Source organism: Colletotrichum fioriniae, assembly GCF_027942845.1.
Source record: "Colletotrichum fioriniae strain IMI 355084 chromosome Unknown scaffold_5, whole genome shotgun sequence".
Classification (NCBI taxonomy): Eukaryota; Fungi; Ascomycota; class Sordariomycetes; order Glomerellales; family Glomerellaceae; genus Colletotrichum; species Colletotrichum fioriniae.
The window spans coordinates 2807119-2820654 of record NW_027076841.1 but is presented as its reverse complement, the minus strand read 5'-3'; the positions used below and the strand labels follow the sequence as shown (position 1 = coordinate 2820654).

Below are 13536 nucleotides of genomic sequence, written 5' to 3'. Positions count from 1 at the left end.
TCCGCTTGAGGATAATGATGATTTCGTTGATGTAAAATCGAATACGGGAGTATGGTTCGGGTCGGATATACGTGGTTCTGGTAAATCTAACGAGGGATGATCTTGCGATGTTGACGTTGGCGGTGCAAGATGGACGACAGAAACAGCATTGTGTAGGGGCAGTTGGGATATGGAGGTCGGTGGAGGCTCCTTAGATCATGGCTCCGTTGGGGACCAGACCAAAAGTGAGGAAGGTGCGCTATGGGTGGAGGCCTAAATTAGCTTATGAAGCACGAGTCGAACTGCCAAGACCGGATGAAGGAGGAATAGTTAGTTGTGGTGGTAGGGGGGAGGAGGAGAAGAGAAGGGTTAAAAAAAGGGTGCGGTGCGGCAAGGTAAGGTAGGAGAGAAACAACAAGGGAGTTGAAGGAACCTGAGGGTAAGGTAGCGCACGACACACGATTGGTGGTAGTGGAGTGAATGGAAGGGTAAGGTACTGTGTAAGGTAAGGTAGTTCCTAGTCCCTTCTTTACCTACCGTACTACTTTAGCCAAGGTTACCTTACTGCGGTAGTCCCAGTCCAGCCCAAAGCTCCCCGGTGGCCGTGGCAGTGGCAGCGGCAATGCAAGCGTGGGCTGGGAACGAACGAGTACGAAGTACTCCGTAGACCTACGCAGTAAAGTAAGGTAAGAGAAGAAAAGGTGGGGATTGGGTATTGTGGGTGGCAGGCACCGGAGGCACCTCTGAGAGACGGGACTTGAGAGAGATGGTTGTGGAAATGGGACGGTGGAGGATCAGAAGGGGTCAAAGGGGAGGGGAAACGTGGATAACGTGGATGGTGGGAAGGGATCGAGGAGGGGTAGGTGCTCGGTTTTTAGCGTCGACGTCTTTGACACCAGTTGACTGTTGACGGCGCCCTCACTCGTTTTCTGTGTACGGAGTAAAGGTACTGTATTAGTCTGTGTTGAGTAGCCTTCCCTTTCTTCGCCTTTGTGACCTTGGCCCGTGACTGTGTCTGTACGAATACCTAAGATTGACCTGCACTGAGCTTAAAGTGGTGGTGCAGACAGTGCCTGAGAAATGCAGTCATCCGATCCAAGCTCGTCGTTTCTATTACGTTCTTAATCAACATGTCGCCTGTCCTTTGACTCCTCTGTCTAGTTTACCACTTTACGGATACATGGAGTCAAATGCTGTGGCAGAGACTTTGTGGACATGGGATGAGATTGGCAATGGAGCCATGGGCACCTTATCCAGCCCAGCCAGCCCCATTTAGGCCGTATTCCTCTGCTCTCTTGCACCCAAACTCATTTCCCCAGAGTCTGAAGAAAATCACCCATTTTGTAGCGCCCTAGTGCTGCAGAGAGACAGAGGACCAGCTTCTTACTTGCTCAGCCTTTCTCATTCTCCATCCCCGTGCCGTGGGTGCTTCGTCATCACCCGTCTTGGTAACACTGGTACCTGCCCACTCAGGAAACCCGGTGAGGTACCACATCTCATCCCACTTCACTTGTACATGTATGGCGTCCATACCGAGTCGTGCACTTTTCTGTGCCCAGTGAATTCTTATTCCGATGAATCGTCCGAGAGCCATTGGGCTGCTGCCATCCCAGAAACTCAATCGAAAGATGGGATGCTACCTCCTACTCTGCGTACGCCCCAGCGCCCTTCCTCTCTGGCGGTTGTCTGCTGATTTGATGCACGACACTTCATCCCCAAGTATGCAAGCCATCCAAAGAGTACATGCTCTGTGCCCACTCAGCCGTCTCAGATTGGTAGGTGTACGTACCCGAAGATCTCTGTGCTTTAAAACCAAAACGAAGAAAAAAGAATGGGGAAACATCTGAGGAAGATCTGAGGAACACTCACTTACATCTTGATGTTCGAACGGGATCGACAGGGCTGGTTTCAGAGCTGGTTTATCGTATGGTATATCCGTATCTTAATTAGAAATAGTCAAAAGATTGACGTTAATGACAAGATGAAACACCACTCTATTGACAGCAAGAAACTGTTCTGAAAAGAAAGAATCCTGTGCCCGTCTGCTCGAAGATTTTGGTTGCTGTACACTCATTTGTGTAGCACTCAGTTCAAACGATGGATCGAAGCCGACATGAAAGTGAATGACGCATTCCCTGCCCATCCCCACTGCAAATATTTGTTTTCGGTGTATTTTCGTCCACAAACGTAACCCCGTAGGAAATACTACGTCCCGCGGCCTCCGCCAGCGTCCCCGCCGAATCTGTCCTGCGCTTCGCTCTCCGAACGTCCCATAAGGGTATCCTTCAGCCTCCACTCACGTCTGCCGGGCGGGGGACGCAAGATGCAAGACGCTTCGCCGCACAGTGCTTCCGACAGTGCAATGATGACGACGCCGGCGTCCACCGCCAAGACCGGCCGTCTTCTTGGCAGGTGATTTGTTCACCGTGGACGGCGCCGATTAGGACACCACTCCCACGACTCCCAAAGACTCTTTTCAGCCGCCCGCCCCCGGAAAGGTAGGGTCAGTACAGTTGTTAGGTAGGGAATGACCAAGAGCACCGCCCGGACACGGTTCCCTTTGCCTAGAAGAAAAAGAGAGAAGAGACAGTAAGACAAGACGTCATCTGTTCATCACGTGGAAATACCTGTTGGAAACTTTCCCGGGCGCCGGCACGACAGTCTCGTGGCTTGGCTGTAGTCCAAATCGACTACCGGCATCTTTTCGGGCCCCGGAGAGTTACAGACGCCTTTTTTCTGTTGTTATCATCGCCTCATTGAATCCCCGCCTTTTATCCTTTCGGCACAGTGATGCTTTAGGCCTCTGGGAATAAGGTAGTGAACTATCTACACGTATAATGAGGCTGTGTTGCAGTCTATGTCTGCCGTTTGACCATGCCGGGCGTCATTCACAATACGGCGGTCATAATGGCGAGAGGCCTCTCGATGTCTACCTTGGCATCGACGAAGCCATCCTCAGCCTTTCCCACAAGGGTAGCATGGCTCCTCGGGAGAGTTTTAATGGGAGATGTAGCCTTCTAATTACAATTTAGGAATGGTACAGTAGAGGGTATGGAGACTGGACTATGAGCCGGAGATGATGCCGGCGGCCATGTGCGCAACGCTGACACAGTGATGCGATGCTCTCGCAAAATCTTGGAGCAAAATTTGTCCGGCTTGACACATCATGGCCTCCAGACTAAACCGCCAACGCACTCTTCACGACAACTAGTTTTGACAGAAAGGCTCCTCTCGAGCACTAACATTTGGGCGGGATGATATAGTACAATATACAGCTTTGCTACAAATCTCTCTCAACAACGTCTTGTTTTCCCCCTACCCCCTTCATCTTCGTACAAAACCTCCTCCCCACACCTCCCCTTTTTACATATTCTGCTTGACAGGCTTAGCAGTCAAGTTGGCACGCGTTGCCGTACCCAACTTGTGCAGCGCCAACCGCTTCTCCCACACGGACGACCGCCCCTCGGTCACGGCAATCAACTCGTCCGCCACGCGGTGCGCAAACTGCGTCCGGCCGGACCCCTTGGACGGCTTCTTGTTGACCACGTCCAGGATCCACTGGAACGCCGCGCGCCGCCTCTGGCGGACCGCCAGCGGGGCCGGGAGTTCCAGGGGCCGGCCACCACCGGCTCCGCCCGCAATGCGGCGGATCTTGATGAGGGGCGCCACGGAGTCCACGGCTAGTGTGAGGTATAGCACGGGGTTCAGCGGGAGGTGCGCCGGCGGCGGGGCGCCGGGGAGGAGCGGGTATTTAGGGTTGATGATCGGGGGAGGAGAGGTTCGCAGGAAGTTGAGGACCATGGCCATATTCTGAGTAGGCGCACGCGATGTCAGCATGGTCTCTTTCCCAAGTGTCTTGACACACAAGATCTTGTCAAAGGTTGCAGAGTGGGATTGACTTACTCTTTGCGCCTGGGCCTTCTTGCCATCTCGCATCATCAGGTTGGTCAACTGGTCTAGCACGGGGTGGTACCGAGACTTGAGGTGGCTATGGGGCGGCAGAGGGAGCGTAGGCAGCGGGAACTTGTAGGACCGTGACGGGGCGACCTCGGCGGCGTCCCCAGCGTGCGCGAGAAGCCCGCCGCTAGCTATGATTTCGAGATCGCGCTGGCCGTTGCCGTCGGATTGTGTAGGCGGGATGGCGCCCTCGGCGTACAGCATCTGCTCCTGGGCCTCCGTCAGGCCGCCCTGAAGACCGGCGCTGTGTCCCTTTGCCGCCTCTGCGAGCTCGCTCAGTGCCGCGGCAGCTTCGAGGGCCTCATTTGTTGGCTGCAAAAGTAAATTGTCAGCATTCCCTCATTCTCACCATCCCGTTTGTCCATGTTTTATTCCTCCTCCTCGCATCAGAAATCCATACCTGCTGTTGTCCCGGCGCAGATTCAGGGACCTCCTGACCCTGAGGGAAAGCCGCATTCTCAGTCTTCTTCAGCACCGGGATCTGACTCCGTTCGCCCTTGCGCAGCTCGTCAGAGTATCCTCGTTTCGTCGCCGCCCAGACCAGAGGTTCCTGTCGTTGGGCCAGGGGTCGGGATCGCAGCGCGAGCGCCCGGCAGGCGGTCTGTAGGGTCGGCCGCAGAGACATGGCTGCTCTAGATGTGTACAAATTTTCGAGACCGTATCGAATACCGCCGATTGATGTGCGTCGAGTCGTCCGGATGTCGTTGGAGTTGGAAAAGGTACACTGAAATTCGACTGGCAATTTTCGACCCAGCGCGGTCAATCCGTGCTCCACGAAAATTATTGAGTCGCGCGGATGTTGCCGCTCCACTCTCGCAACGTCGACTGCTTACCTACGCCTTTGCAGTTCCAGCTGGGCCCGAGCTTCAAATCGAATCGAAGTGGGGCTTTGAAGCTCTGTCCGGAGAAGGGTAGCTCCGATTTCCCGAAGCTATTCTCGACGCTTAGGTAAGGCAGATACGTCCAATCTACAGGCCAATCCCAGCCCAAAGCCGGTCGGGGCCGTGCCGCCCACCGAGACGAACCTCACATGCCCTTACCTAAGCTAATCTCAATCCACCTCCCGCTCTCGCTCACCGAATATGCAGACCTTCTTCACCAATGCCACCACACCTCTTCATCAGATTCGCTGTGTGATACCGGTACTGAACATCTTCCTCCGCAAGCCAATGGGCATTTTTCTTCTCAAATGCCAGGCACGGCAACAGCGCCAGTCACGAGACTCTCCCTCGAAGCGGCTTACAGCTCCTTCAGGATGATCAGAGGTCTCCTCTTGCGGCCGCCAAACCAACAACAAATCCAAATCCTTTTTCATCTTTGCCCCCCTCCCAATCCCACCTGAAGCCGCAACAACCTAAGCTGTCTTGGAAAGAGAAACCCCCAATTCACCCCATCCCTTGATCGATGCCCACGGCGTCCACGTCTTGTCGACATCCCGCACTTTCACCATGTGGGTTTTTTATGTCTCAGTGACCAGAAAATCCCGCCCCCAAACTTTTTGCCCATCATGAAGAGACCAAAGTTCCATGGTTCCCAATCTTTTTGCCAATGTGCCATTTGCCGAATTCGCCCCCCATGGCGGGATGGCGGAACTTGAGGGACCTACCTATCTAAGTCGCAACGCCACCCACATGTCGAAGCCGTGAATTTCCTCGACAAACAGAATACCTAGAAATAGCGAGAGAAACACACCACACACACACCTACCTGCACACACCTTGACACCTAAACCCCATCTCCGAACACCTGCTTTTACCCCTCGCTGCATGTAGACCGAATAGGGAACAAATCACAATCACCCCGGGAGAAAAAAAAAAGGATGTGATTCAAAACTGCCTGCCTGCCACACACCACCGCCACTCACTCACTCACCCCCTCTTGCAGATTTCCTGCAGCACGGCATTTAGCGGCTCTTTTCACTTTCTCTGCCCGTCGCGCGATTCCGTCTGCCCTCTTCTCACCACATCCCGCGGATGTGTAATGTAAAATGGGGAGATTGTTATCTCCATCTCTTCGTGGAGTACCGTAGGTATAGGTATTCGTATCTTTCATGGGGGGCCAGACCGAGAAAGAGAGAAAAGAGTTGTCACAACTTTTGTCATTCCATTGACAAGCTCCCTAGCGCGAAGACCAGCTGGCAGCTGGTTCAGCTACCCCCACCATTCATGAAAGCTAGGCTGGCTGGGTCCCCCCAAAGATTCTCTCTCCTCTACTTTACCTTACATAGGCCAACCGTGGGCAAACACAACTAAGGTTGAGAAGACAGCTTTGCGTTGGCGTGGGACCTGCCGCAGTCCCGTTGCTAGCAGACTCCCTAGCTCATCTTTGTCCAAGGGTGGGAAGGGAGGAGCGCGCCAACGCGCCCACTGTCCGCCGACACCGCAACGACCTCCTGCATTGGTGACAGTAGAACCAGAACACCCGAAATGCCTATGTCATCGTGTAGGAGAGGCAGGAAAGGGAGACAGGCGGACAAACGAAGCCCGTTCGCCCTCCCCATGCCAATCGACACCCCCTTCCAGTGCCCGTCGTCTTGAAGAGTAATCAGCTTTGCTATCGTGAAGCCACCGATATCTTTTGGTTGGTCTGTCCTTGCGTGAGCTACAGTCCCCATGTCATCACCGCAGGCTATAGCAACGGAGAATTAATCTCGTCGCACGTGGATTGAATGCAGAGTGGTGTGGGAAGAAGTGGATACGCCCTCGCTAGGAAAAAGGAAGTCTCGTCATAATGGTCCTCATCTCTTTTGGAAACTTTGCAAGGAACCAGCTCCATTCAGCATAAAATCCCTTTTCTACCTAGCTATGCCACGGCGGTATCCCTTGCGCTCGTGGTTGCTTTTCCCATCGTTAACGCCGCTCCGTAAAGAAAAACAAAAAAAACGGCAAAAATGTCCAAACTGCAAGCCAATTACCAACCTGGGCCCGGCTTCGTAACGCCGCCCAAAACAACAAGGAATTAAATGAGAAAGAGTCCCTCGTGACCCCGTCAACTGTTCTGCTGGTGTCGGTGCTGTTTCGCCAAGATTCTGTCTCGTGTTGGAATTTCTTCTCTCAGCTCTCGTCCCTGTTCCACACGTGTGAGGAGTACAGAGAGAAGCGAGACACGCCGTCGCGTGCCCCTCCCACTGCCCCCTTGTGGATTGATGTGGTGAGAAACAAATGTTTCTTTTGCGCCATTTCTCCTCAACCAGCTCAACACCATCTTCCTTTTCGGAGCCTCCCAATTGACCGTAGGTAGAAATGTAGTCGTACGCCGATGTTCCGTGATGTCCCCTTGTGCCGTGTGGCATTTGGCCAATGTCTCCCAATCTCAACTCCAGGTGTGTATTCGTACAGTTGAACATCCGAAACAAAAGCCCAGGAAAGTAAGAGCAAAAAAGTGCGTTGAAAGATAAAAAGAGACAAAAAAAGTGTGACGCTAGACGATGATGCTCGAATGGATGTTTTCGCTGCAAGTTGCGGGTATCTTTGCACGTCTGTATCCGTCTTTCGTTTCGTTGTCTTCTTTACCAGCTGCCTCTGCTGTTGGCTGGCGAACTGGGATTCGAACCGGTGAGGTAGTTGAGAGCCATTTCGGCGGCGTCTTCTTTCGCGTTGTTGAGGTTCTTGCCGTCGTACCAGAATCGTGCGGAGAGGGTACGGCCGTGGACAGTTACTCGACTGGACCAAGCGGTGCGGCCGCCTAATCGAAAAACAATCAATCAGCAAGGGGAACAGGTCTGACGGGGTGATTCCTAATAATGAAGCTTACCACGGCGGTCAGAAACGATCTGGAAGACAGGGGGCATTATGTTGGCCTCGCGGCAAGCATCTGTAGGGAAATTGATCAGCTTTGTTGTCAATGACAGTCGACGTCCTCATGGCGAATCCCTACCTTCAAGTCGCTCTTGCCAGGTGCCTGCCTGACTACTGTATGACGAAGCAGACATGGTGGCAGTCGACGTGTATGACTTGCTGGAGTACATGCAGTGCAATTGTGTGGCCGAAGCAACGAGGAGTAGGTTTATAGAGGTATACTGTTCGAGGGAGGCGCCGAAGCGATAGTTGTTGTAGATTGCAGTAGATGATGAATGTTGTAGGAGTCGGTTTGGGATCGCGGATATCTCTTAAGACAAACGATTATAGAGTAGCGAAACTTTGTGCTTCTTATACTCGGGATCAGGTTGGCCGTGAAACAAATGGGTATAATCCCATTGGAGTAGAAAAGATTGTGATGTGGCAGGACGAGATTAGCTAGAAGCTGTTTCTGAAGGCAATGAAATGTTTGCACAACGAATGCAGACGGGTAAGGGATCAATTGGGCTGGTACCCTACGGCATGCTGCATCTTGGGATGGGGAGAGGTGGGAGGAAAGAAAAGGAAGGGAAGATGAGAGAAAAGGGACATGATCCAAAGAAGTAACGACACAACATCACGTCCCAATTCCGTTTGGGTTTGGTACGGCAGGACCGCGTCGGTTTCCAGTATCCTTTCTTTTTCTCCATGCCCTGGTACTTGTCTCTGACGAGCAGCAGGAGGAGTAGGAGCGGCGGCGGCGGCGGCGAGAAGGAGGAGGAGAAGAGGGGTGTGCCACTTGGGTGTGAGTGCTTCTGCTTCGTCTGATGCCAGATCACAGACCAGAGACCAGACCGGACGTGGGGAGTGTGGTACTGGCCGCAGAACGTCGTGATAAACTTGGATCTCTTAGCGTCATCTTTTTGGGTTATTATTTCCCTTTTTTTTTTTTTTTTCCCTCTCTCTCTCTCTCTCTCAAGATTTTTTTCCTTCTACTTTCTTTTTTTTCACACACCCCTGGACACACACACACGCGCGCACACACACATATGCTAGTCGTTGAACCCCCCGCGTGGTCAACCGGTACATGGGTGCCGACAATCATGGGTTTATGAACAGGCAGCTGGGAAATATGGGCTTGCGGGACTTGAGACAAGATGGCATAGCTCCACGGCTTGTAGGTAAGGTGAATATACACTACTTGTGAAGGGAGACCGGGAAATGGCCGCAGCTTTGAGCGAGCAGTTGATTGGGACGTGGCTTGCCAGGCTCCCTTACCCGGCGTTCTGCGGGGTCCAAGGCCACACAGAGCTGGCGTGGAGTGCCGACCCGTCGGGGTGGAAGAGGGAAATGATTGGGAGCTTCAAAGCCGCAGAGGCAAGGGCTTGTACAAGGCCAACCGGAGGGGGGAGGTGAAGGGGTGGACGATCGAGCAGACGGATGAGTACTCCGTACCTAGGCCGACTGGAGAGCAAAGGGGTGAAAGATGGAGGTGCAAACGGTGGGAAAAGGCAGGGTAAGAGCTGACCAGGGGTAGGACTGGAATCTCCAGCCGAGAAAGGGAGAGGAAACGAAGGTTACGGAAAGCGGATGCATACAGCCTGGATGTATCCACGAAAGTGAGCTGCGTGTATCCGTATCCAGGTCATGTACCAAGATGAGTGCCTGACGTGCTACACGGTACATTGGGGGAGAGAGCAGAGAGAGAGAGAGAGAGAGAGAGAGAGAAAGAGAGAGAGAGAAGAGGTTTCGTGCAGATGTCTAATCCCTGGGCGGGAGAACGAGCAATAAACGGACGAATGAACGCCCCCAGATACGTGAAGAGCCTATTTGAAGATTGCAAGAATGGGAGTGAGAGTAGGAACAGAGCGGCGAGGCTGGAGGGCTAGAGAGAGGGCTACGATGGCACCACGTCCCATGCAGTCAACGCTTCAGCCGACCCAAGCTAAATCGCAACCAGGGCTAGGTTGGGTTGGCTGGCTGGCACTTGTTGATCGGTACATGAACCATGAGCCATAAGAGAGTGGAGGGAAAAGCGATATGTACGGATAGGTAAATGAGAGCAGGGGGCAAGGGTTCAACAATAATAGCATTGACATCAGCCAATAAGCCGACGATTGGGCAATCAAGCTAGGGCAAAAGTAAAAGAGCGTGACAGAGCGAAGCAGTGAGGTAAGGTAAGGTACCTTGGAAGTTAGCCTGAGCACCCGAGCACTGGGCAATCCGCAGTGGCATCCGGGACCAGCTCTGGAGACTGGGCGAGCGACGCCAGGACCCTCTCCGGCGGCATCGACTCCGCCAGCCGGTGAAGCGAAACGAACCGGGGGGTGAGAAATACCAAGTTGCTAAGCAGCCCGGTGGTTGGGCAAGAGGAACAGTCTGGCCTCCATACATTGCGATGAAAGGAAACTCGGTCAGCGTCGTTTGGGCCTCATCGAGACCATCCTCACGGCGATGGACTGACGTTGAAGCATGTCAGTTTATTTTGGAAAGAGGAAAGCAGGGGGGGGAAAAGGGCCGTCGAGCCACGTCGATTCAAATGCGCGATGCGGCAGGAAAAGGGCGGGGAGAGGCGAGTGATGTATGTACCACCGTACTGATGCAGTTAGCGGAGGGGGGGAAAGGGGTGGGATCGGGCAGCCACTCATTCCTCATCGTCATTTTGGGGTGGGGTGAGAAGAAGATCAGGGCAGGGCGAGGCAGGGCACTTCTAGCAGGGCGGGCCAGACCACCGATGATGATGATGATGATGATACCGATGCTGCTGGCGAGGAAAATTGTGAATTGTGAAAGACGACAGAGACAGATTGGGTTTGGTGAAGAGTGAGAGAGTGTGTATCGTCCTCCAAGGCATGGCGTCTGTAAGACGAACATGTGGTTGTGAGACCTGCGTCCGTCGTCCCCCTGCTCTCCTCAACGCCCTTGTACTAGGTGTTTGTGAACGTGTAGCGGTAGTTTCGTGCCCTCGATATCGCAAATGAACATGAAAACCAAAGTCATGGCATCTTATGTGCCCAGAAGTCAACTCCCCTCCGAGGCAAGGCAAGCAAGGCAAGGTGCGTGCGGCTGTTTGGCTGGTCTCAAGCTCTCAATGGCTTCACTGGCCTCGTCAGTTCGGGTTTAGATCAGGTCCAGGGACTTGCAGATGGTCGTAGCCGTATCCGTACTTCTTAGTAAGGTACTCCAGTCTCCAAGCTCTTCATACTAGGTAAACCAAGTACCACCTAGAGGCTAGCGATAGTGAAGGACGGGCGGGATCGTCCAGAGTGACAGGGCGGCCGGCGGGTTTGGGCAACTGCAGCTCAAATGCAGCTAAAGCAGCACGTACAGCAGCTCGTAGAGGAACGGGCACCTCGCAGCTGGAGAACATGGGGTGGATCACCAGTCGTGACGGTGGTTAAGGTGGTCCATGTTGGTCTGTGGAGGCATTGGTGGCCTTGGTGGCATCGGGGAATGGGAAGAGCCCCAGCCGAAGGGGTCCCTGGCGTCTTAGCCTACGAGTCTAGGAACCGTCATGCTTCCCCGAAACGAAGGGAGCAGTAGGAAGGGGGGACATGGAACCGGGAAGCCGGGGAACTGGGCTTGTTGACCTGCGTATATGCGTATGTACCTCATGATGTGTTGGGTTGTGAATGTACAGTACTTGCATGGTGGTGGCGGTGGATGATGAAAGATAAGCCGACGAGAGTGAGAGTGAGCGTAAGAGTGAGGATGAGAGTGAGAGTGAGAGGGTGAGAAGGCCGCATGAGAATGACGGGACGTGGAGACTGGGCCGAATGAGTGAGTCGAACAAAATGAAAGGCCAAAGTGGAGCGAAACATTGTGACTTGAGAATTACAACCCCTGGTCGTTTCCCGAGTTTACCCTTTGCCATCTTCGTCCTTAGCATAGAGTTAGTAGTTCCTTCATAGTCACGACTCACAAACCTCTCCTCCAGCTCCAAGACTCCTCCCCACCCGGGCAGCTACCGCTACGGTAAGGTAATTAGCAGAGGTACTCCGTACATTGGAGACATTTATCACAGGGCGCGGTGTTAGTGAGGAAATCGATTGAATACTACACTACGGATGCGCAGTGACCCAGTTGGCTAGCAACACCAGCATCCGTATACAACAGAGCGAAGCTTTGCCAGCGGTTTTATTGTTTCGTTCGGTTTTAGTCTACGGGACGATGCCGGTGTCCTTCCGTGGAGTTATTCTGCCCTCACCGTCTTTTATGTCTTTAAACTTTTCTTTTCACTCCAGACGGCAGTCGGAAGGGATGCTACTCTAACAAAGCATTTCAGCCTTTTCGCAAGACATTCAACTGGGTTGTCTTATCGAGACACACGCACTACGCACTGCACTGCAAGTAGCCCGTAATGCAATGCTCATGTTGTGTAATGTTGCTCAGCATGTAGGTCAGTCCTTTGACAGAATGAGGCCGTCATCAATGAGAGAATGATGGAGCATCTGGTGCTCCATGCGCCCGTCAGGATATGAACGAACGACTTTGGGGGCAAAGCCACTGAGGCAGGAACAGACAGGGAACATCTGCGCAGCCGAAAGACAAGGTTGGCCTCGGGCTTGCAGTGACTGAGCGCTGGGACTATATCCGTATCTATATGGAGCAGGTGTAAGGACCCTCACAGCAAGGGGAAGAGGGAGAAAGAAAGGAGCGAGCAGCGAGCATCGCATCGATGGCATCTCGACTGCGTAGTGTACGAATAAACCTGGTAAGCCACGAACTTCAAGGTTCTCTCTGTGTCTCTCTCTCATATCTCCCGCCTCTCTCCCGGGCCACAGGAGGAAGCGCCAGGCCACCATTGGCACCGGAAGGCTTGGGTCAACGTCGGGCAGGCGCCAGGGCAGGGTCCAGGGTTCTAGGTTCCTTCCTCTGCTAAAAAGTTTCTGGCCCTGTCCCGGTCGCCAGGCCCCCGTCGTTGAACTCAAAATCGACAAAAAAAATCATTTTCTTCACACTTCACACCTCAGCTTTCGTCACCGCCTTACTCCGTATCCGTACACCTAAATGCGACCTCACATCCACCACCCGACGGTTCGCGCACTCGCTAGACGGGATCCGCAAACCGGAGACCGTCTTCGGACTTTGACTTTGTTCAACATGTTTCCCTCCGTTTGTGCACCCATCGATTTTTGACGAGGAAACATTTGAGCAAACATTCAACGGCAGACGAACATTCCATCGCGCTCCAGAATGCTCCAAAGTCCAAACTGATGAGTACACTAGATCGGTGCCGCCCCAATGTTTGCTCGCGGATCGGCGTTCGCCCTTGGCGGGACCGTGACCAGGACCAGGAATGAGGCCAGGGGTTCCGGCGCTCGACAGCGTGCAGACGCGACTGCAGACTGCAGGATGTGCGGGCGAAACCAGGGTCCATCTGGTTGAAATGTTTTCCTGACCAACCCGTCGGGACCAGTTCCAACATCCCCCGGACCTACCGCAGCCCTCTTCTGCCTCCTTTCTGGCCGCGCCCCTCCCCTATCCCTTTGCCTCTGCCTCTCTCTCCTTCTCTCTTCAAACATAACGGACGCTCTGATGTGAACCTATCGACTCGTTTGAGACCGAAACTGGCTCCAATGTCGACGCATGGACGCTGCGCGGGACTCGGGAGGGAGGAGGATCGTCATCCGTGTAAGTCCATTGGAGATTGAGGACTAGCCACCTGAAGACGATAACACCTGTGGATACAGATTTCTGCTCCAGCTTGCTACCTACCTCAGCCCTTGCCGAAGCTATGGCAGGTCTCCGAGTGCGGCTTGGCCGGTAGTAGCGCCATAGCTCCCGTGCTTCCCCATGGTTGGCAGGAAATCAACGATGAGCG

At 53.5% G+C, this 13536-nt stretch overlaps 2 protein-coding genes across 2 annotated transcripts; both read right to left on the bottom strand.

Moving 5' to 3' along the window:
• Positions 1–3342: 3342 nt before the first annotated feature.
• Positions 3343–4561, bottom strand: N0V96_005399 (mitochondrial 37S ribosomal protein uS7m; the record flags this gene model as incomplete). The annotated part of the gene is made up of 2 exons (XM_053197548.2): positions 3343–4248; positions 4337–4561. The coding sequence occupies 2 exons, from the start codon at positions 4559–4561 to the stop codon at positions 3343–3345; spliced, it is 1131 nt and encodes a 376-aa protein (XP_053045088.1).
• A 2883-nt stretch (positions 4562–7444) lies between these two features.
• N0V96_005398 (uncharacterized protein) lies at positions 7445–7867 on the bottom strand (the record flags this gene model as incomplete). The annotated part of the gene is made up of 3 exons (XM_053197549.2): positions 7445–7620; positions 7690–7749; positions 7813–7867. 3 exons carry the CDS (start codon positions 7865–7867, stop codon positions 7445–7447), a joined length of 291 nt encoding a protein of 96 aa, XP_053045089.2.
• Between the last annotated feature and the right edge of the window lie 5669 nt (positions 7868–13536).